This window comes from Leptodactylus fuscus, chromosome 4, assembly GCF_031893055.1.
Source record: "Leptodactylus fuscus isolate aLepFus1 chromosome 4, aLepFus1.hap2, whole genome shotgun sequence".
Lineage (NCBI taxonomy): Eukaryota > Metazoa > Chordata > Amphibia > Anura > Leptodactylidae > Leptodactylus > Leptodactylus fuscus.
Genome location: NC_134268.1, coordinates 19,381,187 through 19,404,156, shown reverse-complemented (window position 1 = coordinate 19,404,156; position 22,970 = coordinate 19,381,187). Strand labels below are relative to the sequence as shown.

General features: G+C 43.8%; 1 protein-coding gene across 1 annotated transcript in view; it reads left to right on the top strand.

Moving 5' to 3' along the window:
* The window catches only part of FER1L6 (fer-1 like family member 6), a 77,149-nt gene extending 54,519 nt beyond the window's left edge, over window positions 1-22,630 (top strand). The window contains exons 29-41 of the mRNA XM_075270116.1: window positions 28-170; window positions 515-646; window positions 1,264-1,392; window positions 1,688-1,815; window positions 4,424-4,594; window positions 5,361-5,515; window positions 9,434-9,576; window positions 10,739-10,827; window positions 12,263-12,361; window positions 15,010-15,251; window positions 15,914-16,077; window positions 17,658-17,758; window positions 22,118-22,630. Of these exons, the coding sequence (XP_075126217.1) occupies window positions 28-170; window positions 515-646; window positions 1,264-1,392; window positions 1,688-1,815; window positions 4,424-4,594; window positions 5,361-5,515; window positions 9,434-9,576; window positions 10,739-10,827; window positions 12,263-12,361; window positions 15,010-15,251; window positions 15,914-16,077; window positions 17,658-17,758; window positions 22,118-22,298 (1,877 nt within the window). The 3' untranslated portion in view covers window positions 22,299-22,630. The remainder of the gene's footprint in view (window positions 1-27; window positions 171-514; window positions 647-1,263; window positions 1,393-1,687; window positions 1,816-4,423; window positions 4,595-5,360; window positions 5,516-9,433; window positions 9,577-10,738; window positions 10,828-12,262; window positions 12,362-15,009; window positions 15,252-15,913; window positions 16,078-17,657; window positions 17,759-22,117) is intronic.
* Window positions 22,631-22,970: the final 340 nt, after the last annotated feature.

The window sequence follows — 22,970 nt, the reverse complement described above, 5'->3', positions numbered from 1 at the left end:
CACACTTCTAGGTTTTTTTATCTGCAGCCTCCAAGACATCAAAAACTAAAGGACACGTCACATTACTGATTGACGACGAGCCGGATAAAAAGAAGAAAGACGGCAAAAAGGCTCTAGATGTGGTTAAACCGAAGCCAAAAGAAGAAGGGCCAAAACTGGCGACACTACAGGTAATGCAAGGAATAGGTCAAATCACAGAGAAAATGCCTTACCGGATCACAACAAGGATGTATAGTACATAACTACTCCTCCAGTGCTAGAAATACCTTGGCACTCATGGCAAACTTGGCAACTTAACATAGAGCCCGCCATGTTCCACCCTTTACAATAGTGTACCCTGTGCTTTAGTGCCCCGGCATTCAGTAAACTGGATTTCCAGTCCTTATGTCCAGTGCGCTCCAGTCCTCAATGGTAAGTGATTTAGAATCTCAGTGTCCAGTGATTTGTTAGCCAAGTCCTAGTATCCAGTGGCCCATTGTTCAACCTTCTAGTCAGCCATGTTTTTCTGCTTCAGATATACGATTCGGAACTGGAAAGTGAATTTCAGAACTTTGAAGACTGGGTGAGAACATTTGAACTCTTGCGAGGCAAAGCCAACGACGAGGACCATAGCGTCCACGATGACAGGATCATCGGTAAATTTAAGGTAAATCGTTTTCAAAAATGTACCCACATTTTTTTAAGAAGCTCAAGATGTCTTCTCTGTGACCCAGAGGCAAAATGGTTACTTCAAAATATTACATGGCTAATGTAATTCTACATTACCACCAGTAAGGAAGATTTATAGCCATAGGGGGTCATTGGCCATCAATGGGTTATTAGAATGACATAGCCCCCTCTTTACTTCTGAAGATTGTGTTTCTCCAAAATGTGTTTTTGGGTCACCACCTGTAGTATCAGACTGAGGTTCCAACAACCCAATGGAAATAGACCATAGTACCCTTTAAATTGGGGTGTTTTCTGTTGGATCATTACGGTGTTAGAGCATGGGCCCACTGGAGGATTCCCTGTTACTCTGGTGGGCCAGTCCGACACTGACTATATCTCCCTGTTATGGTTGATCTTCTTCTCTTCCATTGGACATGGGTTCCCATAATGTGTCCAGAATGGGGAGACTCTATCCAAATGAGATTTTAACCCATGGATGGGCGTTAATGATCCACTCTAGTTTATAGCTCTCCGTCCCTACAATGAAATTTGACATTTTTATGGGATTTTGATGACTTTTAGGACACTAATAATTTTTCTCTTTCTTAATCGAAGGGTTGTTTCAGCATTTCTAAAAGCATGGACGATCTGTCAAGCTCTATGGATAACCGGCAACTAAGAATTTTACAGGGCATCCCCCAGAACCATTCTGTGAAGGTCCTCATCCGGGTCTACATTGTTGCTGTAAGTTGGAGGTGGAAATATGTACATTTGATGTTACTACAACCACTATGGATATTACCATTGCTAGCGCCCATGTTACACTTGTAAATTAATTCCCCATGAATATTGTCCTTGGGTTGCCATTCTTACTGGCAGGCCATACATCATAGAGCCATCCATCCTTGTTCCAATTACATATCAACACATGTGACGCCTGAAGACAACATAATCCACATCCATGATGACTACACATTAGTGACCATAGCAGCTTCCATAATATTTTGGTACATGACCTCAGTGATATTGTCTTTACCAGGGATTTAACCTCAGCCCGGCTGATCCAGATGGCAAATCTGATCCCTACATTGTCCTTCGACTGGGAAAGACTGAAATCAAAGATCGAGACAACTATATTCCTAAGCAACTGAATCCGGTGTTTGGACGGTGAGCGCTTCTCATATCAATGTCTCAAAATCACATAGTCATCTTATACAAATGGAATAACATTGAATACAATAGAGGGACAGCCTTGAAGGACCAGATATAGGGACACAACAAGTAATCATGGATGACTTCCTAAACCTTTAAGAGATCTACTCCCGCTGTATAATGAATTTAGATCACATTCTGGATCCTAAAGCAGCTGCTATGCCATGCACTACCCCACTAGTGGCGGCCATGCGAGATCATGGCCATTCTGATCACCAATTTCAACTTGTCGAGAGGATAAAATCAACTTCCTTAGATAGTTCATGCAGAGGTAGGGGTCAGTATTGACAGGGGTTAAAGGGCTGCATAAGGAGGCGGTTTCACCATTAGAACTGACCCTTGCTGACTCTGGCCTCCACTCCTCCGACTAACGCAGTCCAGAAGCTGCCGAGCAGTAACACTTTTAGGGGAATATTAACCATATGCACTTAATTTACATGGCTATTCACCTCCACAGTTCCTCCCGCCAATCCCTCCCGACACTGCCCGATCCCTACTGCTCTCAATCTGACACACAGAAAATGCATCTTTAATAGCCCAACGCTGGCACCAATTCCTGTGTGTCCGGACGGCTTAGAGGAATTACCCAGTAGTGTCAGGACAGAGCAATGAGGGATCGGTGGAGGGGAGTAGCCATTTTAATTTGCTTACCATGCCTTGCCTCCCAAAGGGGAGGTGGTGTAGATAGCGTTTTGCTGCACGTGTTGACTCCCCCTTCCTTGTGGCAAATCCTGAGTTACACCCCTGAGTATATTCTCTATACAGGTACTAACCTACCTGTGCAAGAGGATCCCTTTAAGATTGCAGCATCAAGTATGTGACATATGCTACTGTTCGTCTGGTGAATGTACCGAATGTAAAGCCCGAATGCACATGGAGAAAAAAAACACACCATTTTATAGCTCCTTAGTAATCCTCCCTCTAACTGGTATACTATTGTACATATGTACACTTAAAGGGAGTGTGTCACCAGACCCCAGCATAAGAACCCAGCCCTGCAGATAGATAGGTTAGTGTCACCAGACCCCAGCTTATCAACTCATCCCTGCAGAGAGATAAGTTAGTGTCACCTGAACCAATTAGTGTTTTCCCATGTAAATCGGAACTTCCAGTGCAGAGATAGCTTCTATTTTGTCAATATGCAAATGAGCTGGGATGTCGCCATTGCTCCAAAAGCTCACTAGAACATATTGACAAAAACAGTGATATCTCGGCAGTGGAGACTCTGATTCACAAGGGGAAAACACCATATGATTCAGGTGACCCTAACCTATCTATCTGTGGGGCTGGGTTCTTATGCTGGGTTTGGTGACCCTAACCTATGTATCTGCGGGGCTGGGTTCTTATGCTGGAGTCTGGTGACCCTAACCTATCTGCGGGGCTGGGGTGATATGCTGGTTCTGGTGAAGGTAGCCTAGCTATCTGCGGGGCTGGGTTCTTATGCTGGGTCTGGTGACAGTAACCTATCTATCTGCAGGACTGAGTTCTTATGCTGGGTCTGGTGACAGTAACCTATCTATCTGCGGGGCTGGGTTCTTATGCTGGGTCTGGTGACACTAACCTATCTATCTGCAGGGCTGGGGTGATATGCTGGTTCTGGTGACACTAACCTATCTATCTGCAGAGCTGGGGTGATATGCTGGTTCTGGTGACACTAACCTATCTATCTGCAGGACTGGGCTGATATGCTGGGTCTGGTGACAGTAACCTATCTATCTGAAGGGCTGGGGTGATATACTGGTTCTGGTGACACTAACCTATCTATCTGCAGGGCTGGGGTGATATACTGGGGTCTGGTGACACTAACCTATCTATCTGCAGGGCTGGGGTGATATGCTGGGTCTGGTGACAGTAACCTATCTATCTGCAGGACTGGGGTGATATGCTGGGTCTGGTGTCAGTAACCTATCTATCTGCAGGACTGGGGTGATATGCTGGGTCTGGTGTCAGTAACCTATCTATCTGCAGGGCTGGGGTGATATGCTGGTTCTGGTGACACTAACCTATCTATCTGCAGGGCTGGGGTGATATGCTGGGTCTGGTGACACTAACCTATCTATCTGCAGGACTGGGGTGATATGCTGGGTCTGGTGTCAGTAACCTATCTATCTGCAGGACTGGGGTGATATGCTGGTTCTGGTGACACTAACCTATCTATCTGCAGGGCTGGGGTGATATGCTGGGGTCTGGTGACAGTAACCTATCTATCTGCGGGGCTGGGGTGATATGCTGGTTCTGGTGACACTAACCTATCTATCTGCAGGGCTGGGGTGATATGCTGGGGTCTGGTGACAGTAACCTATCTATCTGCGGGGCTGGGTTCTTATGCTGGATCTGGTGACAGTAACCTATCTATCTGCAGGGCTGGGGTGATATTCTGGTTCTGATGACTGTAACCTATCTATCTGCAGGGCTGAGTTCTTATGCTGGGTCTGGTGACAGTAACCTATCTATCTGCGGGGCTCGGTTCTTATGCTGGGTCTGGAGACCCTAACCTAACACTCCCTTTAAGTCTTTACCTCTTCACTTTATTTATAAAATTACCAAATCTCTTCTTTACCAGATCATTTGAAATCCAGGCTACCTTCCCCAAAGAATCCTTATTAACCATCCTGATATACGACCATGACCTGATTGGGACAGATGACCTCATTGGTGAGACGAGAATTGATTTAGAAAATCGCTTCTACAGCAGACACCGGGCGACCTGCGGCTTACAAAGTCAATACGAAATGTAAGATCTGTGCGTGCTCAAAGGCTGCGCAACTCCTAATAAGGATAAATGTGTCTGGGAAATTGTGTCTCGAAGTAAAGCTAAGAAAAATCTAAGAAACTAAATTGATGTAAAATAGATCAGCGCCATCCATTGTGTCCTCCGGCTCTAAACACATTTCATTGACTTATGGGTTTCGAGGTGTTTACTGTTCTTGCTGCTGCCGCTGTGGTTACATCCCATACAATTCATAGCGATGGAGTGGGGGAGGTTCAAAAATATTTTAAAAAACATCCGTATTCATCAACTCTCCAAATCTAAAAATTTTAATTTTTCAAAATGTTTCACACTTTAATCTAGGCGGGAAAAGATTGCCACATTTTGTTCTCTAGCCCCTCTTTTTAATTTCCTGCAAACCTCTATTTTGTCTTCACGACCTTCTCTCCGATCCTGGATTTAGAGGACTGTAGTTGAATATAGTTTTGGAAAAAGGGACATCACTAGAGGTGGCCATGTACATGAGATCAAAGTAAGACCCCATACACACGACCAAGCATGCATCTGATGTGGGGCTGCTTTTGTAACGGAATGCAGTCGGAGTGACATCCAAGTGCATTCCCTTAGGTGTTCAGGTCATGGATGATTGTAGAGAAGGCCCTGCCCTGCTCAGAGTCATCAGAATGGATCGGAAGACCCCATAGATGACTACAGAAGTGACCTTGCCTTTCATTGTCCACCTTACATACTTGATTCCTGTGACCAGCTAGCATATTGTCTCTTTTTATAGAGAGGGATATAATGCCTGGAGGGACAGCACCAAACCCACAGAGATACTGACCAAACTATGCAAAGACAACAAGCTTCCAGCTCCGATTTTGCGACCAGGTCAGATACAGATTGGAAGCAAAATTTTTTCAGGGAAGACTGTGTTTGAACAAGACGGTAAGTGAATTACCTTCCAGATAGATGTGAGTGATAGTCTTTATTGAAATATTTTTTAGCCTTCTTTGTCTTAGGCTCTGTTCATGTTATGATAGCTGTACATTGAAGGTATATTATAGAAGTATTCAGCCTCTGTTGTAAGAGTATTCTGCACTATGTTTTATAGATAAGTTCCTAGGAGCCCTGACAGTGTTCTACACTATGTTTTATAGATAGGTTCCTAGGAGCCTTGACAGTGTTATACACTATGTTTTATAGATAGGTTCCCAGGAGCCTTGACAGTGTCATACACTATGTTTTATAGATAGGTTCCTAGGAGCCCTGACAGTATTATACACTATGTTTTATAGATAGGTTCCTAGGAGCCCTGACAGTGTCATATACTATGTTTTATAGATAGGGTCCTAGGAGCCCTGACAATGTTATACACTATGTTTTATAGATGGTTCCTAGGAGCCCTGACAGTGTCATACACTATGATTTATAGATAGGTTCCTAGGAGCCCTGACAATGTCATACACTATGTATTATAGATAGGTTCCTAGGAGCCCTGACAGTGTTATACACTATGTTTTATAGATAGGTTCCTAGGAGCCCTGACAGTGTCATACACTATGTTTTATAGATAGGTTCCTAGGAGCCCTGGCAGTGTTATACACTATGATTTATAGATAGGTTCTTAGGAGCCCTGACAGTGTTCTACACTATGTTTTATAGATCGGTTCCTAGGAGCCCTGACAGTGTTCTACACTATGTTTTATAGATCGGTTCCTAGGAGCCCTGACAGTGTTTTACACTATGTTTTATAGATAGGTTCCTAGGAGCCCTGACAGTGTTCTACACTATGTTTTATAGATAGGTTTCTAGGAGCCCTGACAGTGTTATACACTATGTTTTATAGATAGGTTCCTAGGAGCCCCGACAGTGTTATGCACTATGTTTTATAGATAGGTTCCTAGGAGCCCTGACAGTGTTAGACACTATGTTTTATAGATAGGTTCCTAGTAGCCCTGACAGTGTCCTACACTATGTTTTATAGATAGGTTCCTAGGAGCCCTGACAGTGTTATACACTATGTTTTATAGATAGGTTCCTAGGAGCCCTGACAGTGTCATACACTATATTTTATAGATCGGTTCCTAGGAGTCCTGACAGTGTCCTACACTAGGTTTTATAGATAGGTTCCTAGGAGCCCTGACAGTGTTCTACACTATGTTTTATAGATAGGTTCCTAGGAGCCCTGACAGTGTCATACACTATATTTTATAGATCGGTTCCTAGGAGTCCTGACAGTGTTCTACACTATGTTTTATAGATAGGTTCCTAGGAGCCCTGACAGTGTCATACACTATGTTTTATAGATAGGTTCCTAGGAGCCCTGACAGTGTCATACACTATGTTTTATAGATAGGTTCCTAGGAGCCCTGACAGTGTCATACACTATGTTTTATAGATCGGTTCCTAGGAGCCCTGACAGTGTCATACACTATGTTTTATAGATAGGTTCCTAGGAGCCCTGACAGTGTTATACACTATGTTTTATAGATAGGTTAATTTGTGTTTCATACTGAACTTGTACAACCCAAAACAACCCTTGGACCTGAGCCACCCAAACCTGAAATGAAACAAATCCAGAGAGGTTTACTCATCGGAACCCTAACATGGTGTTTAAACTAGGGTTGTCTTTAGGGGCATACAAAGGATTGTCCAGTTTGATGTCCCCAGGTTCCAAACACTAGTGTCCTGAACCACACATTACAAGGCTCGGGGAGCAAGCAGCCACTATTTACCACTCTTTAGATTCCCTGCTTCTTCTCTAGTCTTGGTGCTGGGGGTCCTAGTAAAGGTAAGTACAGAGAATCATATCCAGGACTCCCTCCCCACTCCAATGAGCAACACATTCAGGAGAGCATCAGCAAGGGGGCGATTTTAACCATTTAACCTCCCTCTGGTAATCATGATGGGACATCCTCCAGAAGTAGGGAATGCACTTTAATTTCTATGTTCACTTGACAACTCACATGTTTCACCGGAGTCAGAAATGCAAATTTATCCTTTTATATCCATCCATTACTAAGCCCGTAACTTCCGCAATTTTCAATGAAAGACATAACGTCAGCGTATCTAATAAAATGGCAGAAATATTAGCACATTTTCCCCCGTATAATATACTATGTTTTAAATAGAGATTGGAGAAGACTAATGCTGAGATGATATAAAGCTGGCCACGAGTCTCTTGAATACATTTATCCCAAACCCTCGGTGGAATATTCATGAAATGACCCCGCAAGGAACTGAAAAGTGAACGTCATAATATGCCAATAAATATTAATGTAATATCTGAACTCATAGATAGAAACTTGGATAACATCCCTAAATCTTAAGCTTGTGCCTTGAGATACCCGAACTTCTGCAGTGTTGTTCTGTTTCTCATGGTGACCAATTCCTATATTAGCTTCTATTGTATAGAATATCCACTGTCCAGGTGTGGCCAGAGACTTCTGCATTTGCACCATTCATTTGTAACTTCCTACTGCTGACTTAAAGGGATTTTCTAGGAATGTATTTTGATGGTATATCATTCAGCACAGGTTATTGATACCTAGTTGCCAAACTGACTCAAACATTGATGATCACTATCAATATATATTCCTGGAGATCAATGTATATTCCATTTAAGCCGTTTCGCCTTCATAGCAGCCATATTGGATGTCACTAGCGGAGATGAGGCTGTGCATTAGGGGGAAATCTACATATGTGTTGATTCTTTGGATAATAGCGTATTGGAATAGGCAGTAGTTATATACATTACTATAGGTATCTATAAATATATTACCATTATTTATATTATGTAACTATTAGTATTCGTTTTTATGAGGTAGTACAGTATGTCATATTATATTTTGCAGCACCTTTGTATAACTTATGGGCTCATGCACATAACTGTAAGAACCTCTCTATATAGCCTATGAGCTGGGGGAATGCTTAAATGGAGTGGGTCACCAGAACCAGCATATCACCCCAGCCGCACAGATAGATAGGTTACTGTCACCAGACCCAGCATATCACCCCAGCCCTGCAGATAGATAGGTTAGTGTCACCAGAACCAGCATATCACCCCAGCCCTGCAGATAGATAGGTTACTGCCACCAGCATATCACCCCAGCTCTGCAGATAGATAGGTTACTGCCACCAGACCCCAGTATATCACCCCAGCCCTGCAGATAGATAGGTTACTGTCACCAGAACTAATAAAAAAATTCTTTAGTAGTCCCACCATGGGGAAATTCAGTGTGTTACAGCAGCATGGATAATACAGTAATAGAAAGACAATACAATTAACAATACAAGAAAGACACATCCAAGCTCAGAATAGCAGATAGAAAAGATACTAGGAGTCATAACAAGTAAAAGAAAAGAAAGACTTCAGGATCATTTAGTTCTCTGTGCGGAGAGCTCTTCGCTTATTCTGATGTAGATTATACAGCCTGACCGCGGTTGGGAGGAAGGACCTGTGATAGCTTCTTCTCACACTTGGGGTGATGCAGTCGGTCACTGACAGTACTGCCCAGTGCTATCACGGTCTCATACATGGGGTGGGATTTATTCTCCAGCATGGAGCTCACCACAGACAGTATCCTTCTGTCACCCACCACATGTACTGGGTCCAGGGGGCTCCGCAGGACAGAACTGGCCCTTCTAACCAACCTGTCTAGTCTATTTCGATCCCTAGCTGGTGTGCTACTCCCCCAGCAGGCCACTCTGAAAAAGATGGCTGTTGCTACCATAGAGTTGAAAAAAGACCCTAAGAAGTGCCCCGTGGACTCCAAAGGCCCTCAGCACCATATAGAGGCATTAGGTGGTGGAACATGATGTGCCAAGAGTGGCTTTTAATATGAATCTTCCTCCTTACAATAGACGAAACAGTGGAATCCTATGAACACCTTGCACTAAAAGTTCTTCATTCCTGGAAGGAGATCCCAGGAGTCGACTGCAAATTGGTTCCTGAACACATCGAAACCCGAGCCTTGTATCACAGGGATAAGCCTGGAATGGAACAGGTATGGAGATTAAATTTAGGATTGAACCTTGGGATGGACTTTTTTTTTTTTTATACATTTCCTGGAAAAGATGCCCACAGTCCGTAGGAGCTAAGCTGGACATAACATCTGATTGTAGACGGCTGAAGAAGAACCAAAATCTGTTGTGTTGGATTTCTTTTGCCATCTGTCTGCCATGATTTGTTGGGTATGGGCGAGACGGACTGATCTGTGGGAGATTTTTGTATTGTTGGCATGTTCATTTCAGATGAGCAATGAACAACTGAAATCTAATGTGTATGACCAGCTGTACTCCTCTAACCAAGAGGGTCACAGAAATTCAAGGGTTAAGTTAGTTTCCCTTCCCAAATCCCTTCCACCACTGTCTGGCACCTTCCTGATAAGCACTGGGCTATTTATAGGAGCTGATGTTTAATACAATAGGATTCCTATTATAGACAGAGTGCTGGGGGGGAGCAGCTCCTGCTGCAGCCAGTTATCTTACAGACCAAGACAAGTCTGATCTTAGGTGTACGAGGAAACAAAAATGTAATACAATTTTTTATTATCATTTTTTTATTATTATTATTATTATTTATTTTTTTAATATCTGGGAAAATGTAAAAAAAAAAGTGATATTTTTTAATAACACAAAAAATGCAAATAAGTTTTCCCTCTTTGTTACAGTAATTGTTATGTAGGTGACACCTAGTTTTGGGTTGCCAGGAGTAGGGCTAGAACTGGTGATGTTGGCGTCGTAATGATGATATTTTTATAAAATTTAATTTTTATTTTTTTTTAAACTGTATTTATACCTGAAGATAAAATGGTTATAATATAAGGGCAGACTAGAAGGGCCATGTGGTTGTTTCTGCCGTCGTTCTTCTATGTTTCTATGGATGTGCGATTCCCCCATACTCAGATATCATGATTGTCACACCTAATAAGCGCCATAACCAATGAGCTGTGAAATGACAAGGCTCAGACATTGTTACTCCGCTAGATCTAATCTGCAAATGACATGATCGCACATAGTCTGTAAATATAATCACATCTTCCATGAATCCCATTGTGCCGCTTTATCAAGGCTGAATGTTTTTGAAATTTACAAAATGTTTACATTATAAGAAAAAAAAAATAGCGATAAATAACTTTCTCAATACGGTCTCTCATTTTCTTACAGGGACGTATACAGATGTGGGTGGACATGTTTCCAACGGATCTGCCCCTTCCAGGCCCTCCTGTGGATATCTCACCCCGAAAACCGAAGGGGTAATTCATTATGTTTAGTCCCTTTTTTTCATTGCTCCCCTTTGTTGCTACCTAGCTGGTTCAGTGAGGTTAAACTTAGGTGTTGCTTTATCTGGCAGATATAGTGCCCAGGTGTTGCCCCATGTGACCGGCTTCTGAGTTACTGTCTTATTCATTGAGGTGGAATTTGGGGTCTCAGTGACTTTCCCTTCTTAATTCTATAGGAATAGATTGGAAGCCTGAGTTATGGTTCAGTGAATAAAAAAGTGACTTTTGCCAGGGCACTATATCTGCCAGTTAACCCAACCAGCCCTCAGCCAAAAAGCCCAAGGGGTAACTAGGTGTTGAATTTCTTATTAGAGAAGCAATCCACTTTTTTTTATTGCCCCCTCCCCCTCGTTTTTACATAGGTGGTTCAGTGGGATGTGTAGGAGTTAAGCTTGCTAGTTGCTTTATCTGGCAGATATAGTCCGTGGCGCAGCCCCTTGTGACCCGCTTCTGATTTGAAGGCGGTCACTGTCTATTTCCTTGAGGCAGAACTCTGATTTACCATGAGCACCTCCTTCAGAATTCCCTAGAAATACATTGAAAGCCTGAGTTCTAGTCCAGTGAATAAGACATCCACTGGGGCATTATATCTGCCGAATAACACAACCAGTAAGTTTACCCCATATATCTCAATAAACCACCTATACAGTAGTAAGAAGACTGCTACTTTATTGTATTTATGATGCAGGAATAGACATTTCATCTCTGCGGCTCACAGCTTACGAGACTTTATATGAATGGAGTTTTAATTTACGGATATGAACACCACTCCATTCACTTCTACAGAAACCACGCTCCGTCATAGAAGTGGTCACGTATGTGTACTTACACTCCATTCCCACAGGGAATCCCCATTCTTATGACCCCCAGTAGCAGGATAATATAAGGCCCCTTTAATTCTTACTAATAGTACAGTATCATTAGACCCTCAGTTTGCCCTGGAGCCCGGGCTATCAAATAATACATTCATTATGTGGAATTTATAGAGTCGGATCACATAGTGAGATGCATAAAAGGAATGAATGACTTTCCATCAGATTTCAGATGAAATGGAACTTCAGGCCCTAAGAATTCAAGATTAACACATTATCGTGCTGGGGTAATTATAATAATTATATTAAAGTTCACAAATAGTCATTTCGAAAATGTAAAAAGCATAAAATCCAAGTATGATATCCAAATACTAACCGGAGAGGATAGAGAAGGGGAGGCCCTGAAGCTTCTATGGGATTTACTACAGCGGGTCCTTGTTTGGGGTAGCAGAGCCTAGTTATGTCCAATATTGCTCCTCATGGGCGGTATTAATCTGCTGGTAGCTCCTCCTCTCCAATGGGCAACTGCTGCCATCTGCTGGCTGTAGATATGTTATTCTCCTTAGATAAAATCTTTGGATTTTCTGTTTCATCAGCTATGAATTAAGGATAATCATTTGGAACACAGAAGATGTGATATTGGAGGATGAGAATATATTCACTGGGCAGAAATCGAGTGATATCTATGTCAAAGGGTAAGTGCTTCATCTATGAATCCTAAAGACAGATGTGAGCTATAAGGATTACGTGTTGTGTTGTGTATTTATAACTGTGTAGCCTGACAGGGAACTAGAACCAGGAGAAATTCTTTCCAATAATATACTGATATAGTACAGCATTCAGCCAGAGCATGCTGGGAGTTGTAGTGTGTTGGGTGGAGAGCGATCAGGTTATTTGTATATTATATTGTATCTAAGCCAGGAATTTGATCATTTAAATGGATTGTGTCCCCAGAACCCAAAATATCAACCCAGCTCCACAGATATGTGACACTAACCTATCTATCTGCAGCATTAGGGTGATATGCTGGGGTCTGGTGACATTAACCTATCTCTCTGCAGGGCTGGGGTGATATGCTGGTTCTGGTGACAGTAACCTATCTATCTGCAGGGCTGGGGTGATATGCTGGTTCTGGTGACAGTAACCTATCTATCTGCAGGGTTGGGGTGATATGCTGGTTCTGGTGACAGTAACCTATCTATCTGCAGGGCTGGGGTGATATGCTGGTTCTGGTGACAGTAACCTATCTATCTGTAGGACTAGGGTGATATGCTGGGTCTGGTGACACTAACCTATCTATCTGCAGGGCTGGGGTGATATGCTGGGTCTGGTGACACTAACCTATCTATCTGCAGGGTTGGGGTGATATGCTGGTTCTGGTGACAGTAACCTATCTATCTGCAGGGCTGGGGTGATATGCTGGTTCTGGTGACAGTAACCTATCTATCTGCAGGGCTGGGGTGATATGCTGGGTCTGGTGACAGTAACCTATCTATCTGCAGGGCTGGGGTGATATGCTGGGTCTGGTGACAGTAACCTATCTATCTGCAGGGCTGGGGTGATATGCTGGTTCTGGTGACAGTAACCTATCTATCTGCAGGGCTGGGGTGATATACTGGTTCTGGTGACACTAACCTATCTATCGGCAGGGCTGGGGTGATATTCTGGTTCTGGTGACACTAACCTACCTATCTGCAGGGCTGGGGTGATATGCTGGATCTGGTGACACTAACCTATCTATCTGCAGGGCTGGGGTGATATGCTGGTTCTGGTGACACTAACCTATCTATCTGCAGGGCTGGGGTGATATGCTGGTTCTGGTGACACTAACCTATCTATCTGCAGGGCTGGGGTGATATGCTGGTTCCTACTGACACTAACCTATCTATCTGCAGGGCTGGGGTGATATGCTGGTTCTGGTGACACTAACCTATCTATCTGCAGGGCTGGGGTGATATGCTGGTTCTGGGGACAGTAACCTATCTATCTGCAGGGCTGGGGTGATATGCTGGGTCTGGTGACAGTAACCTATCTATCTGCAGGGCTGGGGTGATATGCTGGTTCTGGTGACAGTAACCTATCTATCTGCAGGGCTGGGGTGATATGCTTGGGGTCTGGTGACAGTAACCTATCTATCTGCAGGGCTGGGGTGATATGCTGTGTCTGGTGACACTAACCTATCTATCTGCAGGGCTGGGGTGATATGCTGGTTCTGGTGACACTAACCTATCTATCTGCAGGGCTGGGGTGATATGCTGGTTCTGGTGACACTAACCTATCTATCTACAGGGCTGGGGTGATATGCTGGTTCTGGTGACAGTAACCTATCTATCTGCAGGGCTGGGGTGATATGCTGGTTCTGGTGACAGTAACCTATCTATCTGCAGGGCTGGGGTGATATGCTGGGGTCTGGTGACACTAACCTATCTATCTGCAGGGCTGGGGTGATATGCTGGTTCTGGTGACAGTAACCTATCTATCTGCAGGGCTGGGGTGATATGCTGGTTCTGGTGACACTAACCTATCTATCGGCAGGGCTGGGGTGATATTCTGGTTCTGGTGACACTAACCTATCTATCTGCAGGGCTGGGGTGATATGCTGGTTCCTACTGACACTAACCTATCTATCTGCAGGGCTGGGGTGATATGCTGGTTCTGGTGACAGTAACCTATCTATCTGCAGGGCTGGGGTGATATGCTGGTTCTGGTGACAGTAACCTATCTATCTGCAGGGCTGGGGTGATATGCTGGTTCTGGTGACACTAACCTATCTATCGGCAGGGCTGGGGTGATATTCTGGTTCTGGTGACACTAACCTATCTATCTGCAGGGCTGGGGTGATATGCTGGTTCCTACTGACACTAACCTATCTATCTGCAGGGCTGGGGTGATATGCTGGATCTGGTGACAGTAACCTATCTATCTGCAGGGCTGGGGTGATATGCTGGTTCTGGTGACACTAACCTATCTATCTACAGGGCTGGGGTGATATGCTGGGCTGGGGTGACAGTAACCTATCTATCTGCAGGGCTGGGGTGATATGCTGGGTCTGGTGACAGTAACCTATCTATCTGCAGGGCTGGGGTGATATGCTGGTTCTGGTGACAGTAACCTATCTATCTGCAGGGCTGGGGTGATATGCTGGGTCTGGTGACAGTAACCTATCTATCTGCAGGGCTGGGGTGATATGCTGGGCTGTGGTGACACTAACCTATCTATCTGCAGGGCTGGGGTGATATGCTGGGTCTAGTGACAGTAACCTATCTATCTGCAGGGCTGGGGTGATATGCTGGGTTGTGGTGACAGACTACCTTTAAGTCTCAAATACCTTTTATTTTTCTAGGTGGTTAAAGGGCATTGAAGAAGACAACCAGGAGACAGATGTCCACTACAACTCTCTGACAGGAGAGGGGAACTTCAACTGGCGCTTTGTCTTCCCATTTCATTACATGCCCGCCGAGAAGCAAGTTGTGGTCAGTAAGCGGGAAAACATATTTTCCCTAGAGAAGACAGAACGTAAACTCCCAGCTGTTCTCGTGCTCCAGGTTTGGGATTTTGAGAGACTGTCGTCTGATGACTTCTTGGGTATGTCTTGCGGATACTCCATGTTTCTCTTTATCTACATAGCTTATCATCCATGACAGATGTATCGGCCTTCCCTCTTGGCTTGTCAAGGTTCATACCTTCCAGGATGTTAGTTTTAGATCTGTAGGGTACCATAACTAAAACCATTGGATCGTTAGTGCCCTTTTTCCACAAAGTTTGGGGTAAGAGACCTGGCACAAAAAACTTGACACCCTGTTTTCTCAGCAACTGGTCATATGGGATGTTACAAGTCAAGGGTTGCCTCTGCTGCTTGTCAAAGGGAAGGCACCATAGACCGTCATGTATGTGGCGAATTTTATTCTACACAGCCAATGAAAACATCTGGTTCAGAAGATATAAGGTATCTGTAAGATAGAGTCATGTAAAAGGAACCCTAAGAGTTACATTGATATGGTGGATGCAATACATCTTAATCTATGGAGAAGGAATCGTCAAACATCCAACGTCAACCCCCATCCTTCTCCCAAAGTTGACCAACATTGGTTGTTGACTTCATTTTCGGGTGTTGACGTATCCAGTATATGAGCCATACAGACACTGCCATGTGGCTATGACGTTTCCATACAGATAATCTGTGTACTATATGTAGTTTTGCACTTTTATATACATGGCTATATTATAAAATATTGCACATTTTTTAGGTTCCATGGAATTAAACCTGAATGGTTTCCATCGTGGAGCCAAGAATGCCAAGAGCTGTGACCTGGGTATGGCCACCACCTTAAAGGATGAGAACAAAATTTCAATATTTCAGCAAAAGAGAATTCGTGGGTGGTGGCCATTTGTAAAGTCGGGAGAACTGACAGTAAGTGAGATTGCTCTTCTAAGCCATCATACATGGTGATAGGGCTATTCTCTACAGCTTCTTTGCTACCCCTCGTGACAGTCCGGTCAGGGATCGGCCACTAGGTAGGTAGTGGGCAAACCATCAGGTCACCAGAAGATTTTGCTTTGGAAGTTGCACCTAAGGAATTACTCATTATTCACCTTAAAGAGATTCTACCATTAAAGCAACTTTTTTTCTAATTACCACATCAGAATAGCCTTAAGAAAGGCTATTCGTCTCCTACCTTTAGATGTGGTCTCCGTCGCACCGTTCCTTAGAAATACCAGTACTTACCGGTATGCTAATGAGGTCTCGGCAGCAATGGGGGCGTCCTTCTTCTTCATCTGCCTACTCCCCTTGTCTGTCATCTTCTTTCTTCGTCATGTCTGACGCCTGCGCAGTCGGCTCTGACAGCGAGACCCTGTTAGAGCCGACTGCGCATGCCGTCCGGCGGCCATATTTCCAAGGCTGCAATTGCGCGCATGCGCAGTACGCTCCTCACGTGTTTGCTGAACAGAGTGTACTGCGCATGCTCAGTAAGGTCTGTACAGCCCTCCGACACCTGGATGAGTTCACTCGCGCGTCAGAGGGCTATACGGACCTTACTGAGCATGCGCAGTACAATATGTTCGGCGAAGACGTGAGGAGCGTACTGCGCATGCGCGCAATTGCAGCCTTGGAAATATGGCCGCTGGTCGGCATGCGCAGTCGGCTCTAACAGGGTCTCACTGTCAGAGGCAACTGCGCAGGCGTCAGACATGACGAAGAAAGAAGACGACAGACAAGGGGAGAAGGCAGATGAAGAAGAAGGATGCCCCCATTGCTGCCGAGACCTCATTAGCATACTGGTAAGTACCGGTATTTCTAAGGAACAGCACGACGGAGACCACATCTAAAGGTAGGAGACGAATAGCCTTTCTTAAGGCTATTCCGACGTGGTAATTAGAAAAAAGTTGCTTTAATGGTAAAATCCCTTTAAGTCTCTTGCAAGGACACATGGACCTTCCCGGAGGGAATTCCCTGGTCGCCCTCCTGGTGTAGTCTCCTTGGCCGGCTGATATTCTGAAGAGCAGTCCTAGTACATTTTCCAGATGGGTGCCATTAAAGGTTGAGTTCAGTGTTTGGAGAATATTTTGGTGAACAGACATGAGACAGTCAGAGATAGAAGAGTCAAAAACAATATAACCTCATAGAATTCAAGAACTTAGCCATAAGCTAAGCTGTATTTCTGTTTGATGTGTGCTGGCCCTTTAAGTAGAAGGTTACAGTGCGTACAGATAGAGCGAGCAGAATGGTCATATCGGTGACCTGCATGGTGGTGATGAGAAGAGAGAGATGTGGACATGTAAACACCAACCCATTCCAAGTTTTCAGGACTCCTGTCTATGCTTTATGGTGGGAAGAGCTGTGACTACCTATAATTGACACAGTGGTGTGAGTTTTGTAGTTGCCATAGAACAACTGATCTAATGGACTGAAGCTCCAAAAGTAAAGTAACAAAAACCAATAACCTAAAATACTCGCTACCCTTTAATCACGTGTTTATTACATTCATCCAGGGCAAAGTAGAAGCAGAATTTCATCTGGTCACGGCAGAGGAAGCTGAAAAGAATCCTGTTGGACGCGCCCGAAAAGAACCAGAACCATTAGAGAAGCCAAAGTAAGTAGCAATGAGTTTAACATGCTTGAAGATATGAGTATCCCTTTAAGTAAGAGTAGGTGGCCCAAGAAGACCTCAAGAAACCAGGGACGTCCAGTTCCACCTTTATTAGATGTCCATGATAATAGAACATGATTTTCTATAAAGCAAAACTAAACTTTAACTCTGAACAAAAAATGAGAATCTCAAATTTGATTCATTTCGATACAAAATCAGGTGGAAGCAAAAAATAATAAAGCTGCAATGTCTGCAGAGATAATAGCGGTGAGGCCGGGACATAACTAACGCTGCAGACAGGGGGCTTATACTAAGGCTTATGGCTCCAAAACCACAAAACAAAGAAGCATTTCAATAAAAATTCAGGCTGATGCCAGGGATCGGCCGCAGCATTCATTTAGAAGAAATCCAAACAGTTAGGCTAAGGCCCCACGTTGCGGAAACGCAGCTTTTTTTGTAGCAGATTTTGTTGCGGTTTTTTGAGCCAAAGCTAAGAATGGATGTAAATGGAAAGGGAAATCTATAGGAAGTTCTTATATTTCTACCTCTTGCTCAATCCACTCCCGACTTTGGCTCAAAAAAACCCAACAAAATCTGCAACTAAAAAAAGCTGCATTTCCGCAACGTGGGGCTTTAGCCTTAGGCCAGAAACGCTGCGATTTTTACAGTACTTGCAAAGTGGAAGGGAATCAGGCAAATCCCATGCCCACTTTGCGGAAAAAATCGCAGCTGCAGGAAGAACCGCAATGTGTTCATGCTGCGGTTGCTCCCGCAGTGCTTTAGTGCTGCTTTTCTGCCCAGTGGGGCTTTAGCCTTATAGGGCATATCCTGGTATCCAGGGGTGAACCATGGGTTTCCTCCGCCTGAGGCGAATGTCAGAAAGCCCCCCGAGCAGAAGGGGCGGGGCTGCACGGAGGGGGCGGGGCTGAGCGTAGTGAGTGTCTTTAGCAGGCAGGGAGAGGACCTGCTCTCTGCCCGAGCGTGAGGGGCGGCCGCTGGAGCAGCACTGCTCCAGCGGCCTCCCCAATCCACCACTCAGTGACGGTGACCCTAAGCCAGTCCAGGACAACTTGTCCTGGACTGGCTTAGGTCAACAAAAATGCCGCCCTCCCCGGGGCCCTGGCATAGCGCCGCCTGAAGTGGTCGCTTCAGGTCGCCTCATGGGAGGTGCGGCGCTGGCCTCATGGGAGGTGCGGCGCTGCTGGTATCATTCCCATTAACATTCTTATATTACAGGCTGCTCTATGCTGCCTTTAATACATATGCCAGTAATTTGCAATACATTGTCTTAGTGATCATAACTCCCGGGGTCGAAGTCACTTAGGGGGTCTAATAATTACAGTAAAAATAAAAAAGTAAAAAAAAAAGGGAACTAAATAGGGAACTAAAAATTCAAATAAACTCCTTTTTACCATTAAAAAATACTGTGAAACACATGCAAATGAGGTATCCTTGTGTCCGAAAACGCCCGGTCTACAAGCTTCTAAAAAGTAAATAAAAATAAGAATATGGTGACTCCAAGAATTTTTTTTTTTTTTTGGAAAAGTTTTTTTTTTTTTTTTTTTTTTTTTTTAGGGATTAAAATGTAAATAAAACTATATAAAATTGCTACCCCAACAATCGTCCTAACCCATAGAACACAGGTGACCTGTCAATTTGGCTGCTCAGTGAACTACATACAAACAAAGCCCATAAAAAAGTCGTGCGAACGCAGTTTTTCTCGATTTCCACCCCATTCTGAATTGTTTTACCGCTTCCCAGAACCATTACAAAGTACAATTTTTTCCTACGAACATTAACTCCCACTGTGGCTCTGTGAACAGAAAAAAAAAAGTTATTGCTTTGGGAAGGCGGGGAGTCAAAAAATAAAATCAAAAAATGCCTGCGGTATTAAGGGGTTAAATAAAGCAGCAATAAACTCCAAGTAGCTGCAGCCCGGGCCTTCCCAGTCAGTATAATATTGTCTGGCAGGGTAGACGCCGATAATTGAGACTATGATGTAAAGTAAATGGTCATCTCTAAAATTAATATCCTGCATATTACCGTCCCCCGCCCTTACTGAGACAGATGTAATAAAACAGCCGGTCCTATAATCAATATTCCCCCGCCGGTGTAAGTGGCGAAATTACTGCTGAAACGGGAAAAAAGAAAACTTTCAAAGAAATTATCATAAAATGAGGAATCTGATTCTCATCGAGAAATGTAAGGATTCAGGGATGAAAGCGAAAAAAATAATACATCAAAGAATATCAGATAAAGAACTGAATCTGCTGCCATAAAACAGTCAGGATTGTACCGTCCTCGTGTTTACAGACGGACTTTGTCTCACTTAAAGGGGTTGTCTCATTCATTGTGGTAACTGTAGTGTCATTCACCAGGTATTAGTCTGTAGAGAGAAGTTGTGTGTTTGTTCTGGTTTTTTTTTATTATTATTTTTCCTATTTTTATACTCTTTCCTGGGGGCAGCCATATTGGAGGCTCATGCTTAGATTGTGCAGCAGGAAGTGTGCTTTATGGCAATTGGGGGTGGGGGTCAAATGACTGAAAAACTAGTAAGTAGAAGTGAATCCGGAGCGTTGTATGTATAGTTTATAGTATAGTGATCCTTCCTCCAGAATAAAGCGATAATTATCCAGAGTAAGAATATTGATGATCTATTCTAGAATAGGTTATCAATACCAGAGTAGTGGGGATCACAACCTCAGGATCCTCACCGATCAGCCGTACTCACTCAGAGAATGGGGCAGGAAGCAGACAGCGCAGTTCTATGTATAGTGGCCAGACCAGCTACTGCAGATCATCTTCCATGTATTGGGAGTTAAACTGCAGTGACTCAGTCCAGCCACAACATAGAGAATGGTGCTGTCTGCTTCCTGCTCCATTCTCTACTTGACGGAGGTTATGAGTGCCAGGTCCCCACAGATCTGATATTAGTGACCTATCTTTAGGATAGGCCATCAATATTTTTAGCCCAGAAACCCCTTTTAACTTGTCCAACCTCTAATGACACTGAGATGACTCTGCTTCTCTTGTCCTAGTCTACACAGCAAAGCTGATAAGTGAACTGCAGGGACTTAGAAATTTCTGCCAACTTGTGTGTTATGGTGGCAAAAATATTCCCTCTGAAGCCTTTCCCCATCCAAATAAGGAACCTGTACATGGTTTAGTATTACTGCAAGTAACCAAACAGCAGTTTGTATCCGCAGTGACAGGAAGTTACAATTGCAGGCAGCCATTTTGGAGGCTATTTGGCCATTCAGTCACCCAGACTCTTAAGGAGAATCTTTCATCACCTCCACCAACTCTTTGCATCTTTGCAACTCTTCAACTAATTTCAGCACGATTGGAATTTTTTTCTAGCTCCCGCCATTTCTGAGCAATCGGTGCTGTTACTTTCAGCACTAGATATGCTAATTATGCTTTCTTTTGTCAGGTGGGTGGTCCTGGGCTGGATTGGACAGACAGGGATCGCCCACCTTACAGTAAAGATCCTAATTAGCATATTTGGTGCTAAAGCTAACCGCACTGATTGTTCAGGAACGGTGGGGGCTAGAGAAAAAATTCCAATTGTGCCAGATTCACTGGAGCAATGACTATTAAATGATGCAAATAGTTGGAGTTGGTGGAGGTGGTGAAAGGTCCTCTTAAAATGTTCTGTTCTCTCCTCTTCTGCCTTGACTAATCCTCCATGAACTTGAATATATTACTTATAATGGATCATAACAAAAGGCCATTTTCCCCCGGGAGAGGTTTATTGATATTAATGCGTCGGTAACCAAAGCAGCATGGATTCTGCTTCTACATTTATTTCCAGAGGAGATAAATATAATTAACTTGATTCTATTTTCCGGTTTCAGTTTAATCAAACAGAACTGACGACGACAACCACAATTTAATTTACAACCACTGATTTATTCTTAGTGTTACTTGCTCTAGCCGTTGTAGGGTATTCTTGCTAAGTGTTATTTGTTGTTGCTCCATGAAAAATAAGATACTCACCAGGCTGTCATTCACATTGGACCAATATTAGGATTTACTTGCAATACCCCTCCTGACCACCTGGTGAGCTGTTAACTGGAAACAGTGTGTCACAGGAAGCACCACCCACTTTCATTCAGGCAGTTGTAGTACAATATTTAAGACTTTCTATCTGGGACATTGATCACAATTCCATAGGATGTGGTGTAAATGTCAGATAGATGTGACCAGTTCTAGGACCAGTGTCGGACTGATCGAGAATCTTTCAGTGAGCCCAGACTCTGGCTACAAAAACCAACATGAACACTGAATTTCTAACGGGAAATTTTCTATATATCACCGTCAACCCAAAAAAATGATAATGTTTTGTTTTCTGTCTTCCAGTCGTCCAAACACATCCTTCAACTGGTTTGTCAATCCCTTCAAGTGTTTCTTCCACCTGATCTGGAGAAATTACAAGAAATATATCATCATCGCCCTGGTCCTGCTCATTCTAGCCCTGTTCATCGCATTGTTCGTCTACACCCTGCCCGGCGCCATCAGTCACAGGATTATGAACGGGTGAACACCTGTAATGTGGGGAATCTGGTGGATCTACAACCAAGGCCTAATGGACATCTATACCTGGGTTCTCTGCCCACAATTGTGCTTACACCGGCCAACCCCATGGACAAAGTTAGGGATATTACTTAGTGCCCAGAAACCCCTTGCGAGCAGTTCTTCACAAAACATTGAGTTAATGTCACCACTAGGGGGAGCTCACTGCAATTCGAGCTGTATAAATACCTCTGCAGTGAGCTCCCTCTAGTGGAAGCTGCAGGAAGGCAAAATTTTGTCATATAACTGGATGCTTGTGGGATGAGTAGCCAGAGACTTGGGGCCTGTATCAGAAAACAGAACTCTAGGGGGCCACACGGTGGCTCAGTGGTTAGCACTGCAGCCATGCAGCACTGGAGTCCTGGTGTTCAAATCCCGCCAAGGGCAGAAAACCATCTGCAAGGAGTTTGTATGTTCTCCCCGTGTTTGCATGGATTTCTATCCCATATTCCAAAGACATACTGATAGGAAAAAAAAAAGTACATTGTGAGCTCTATGTGGGGCTCACAATCTACATTTAAAAAAAAAAAAAAAGAAAACAGAACTCTGACCCTAGAAATGAAATTTATGAAATAAATAACATTTATAGCTTCACTTTCCTACCCTGTCCTACCATTAACCCCATCACATCCCATCTTAG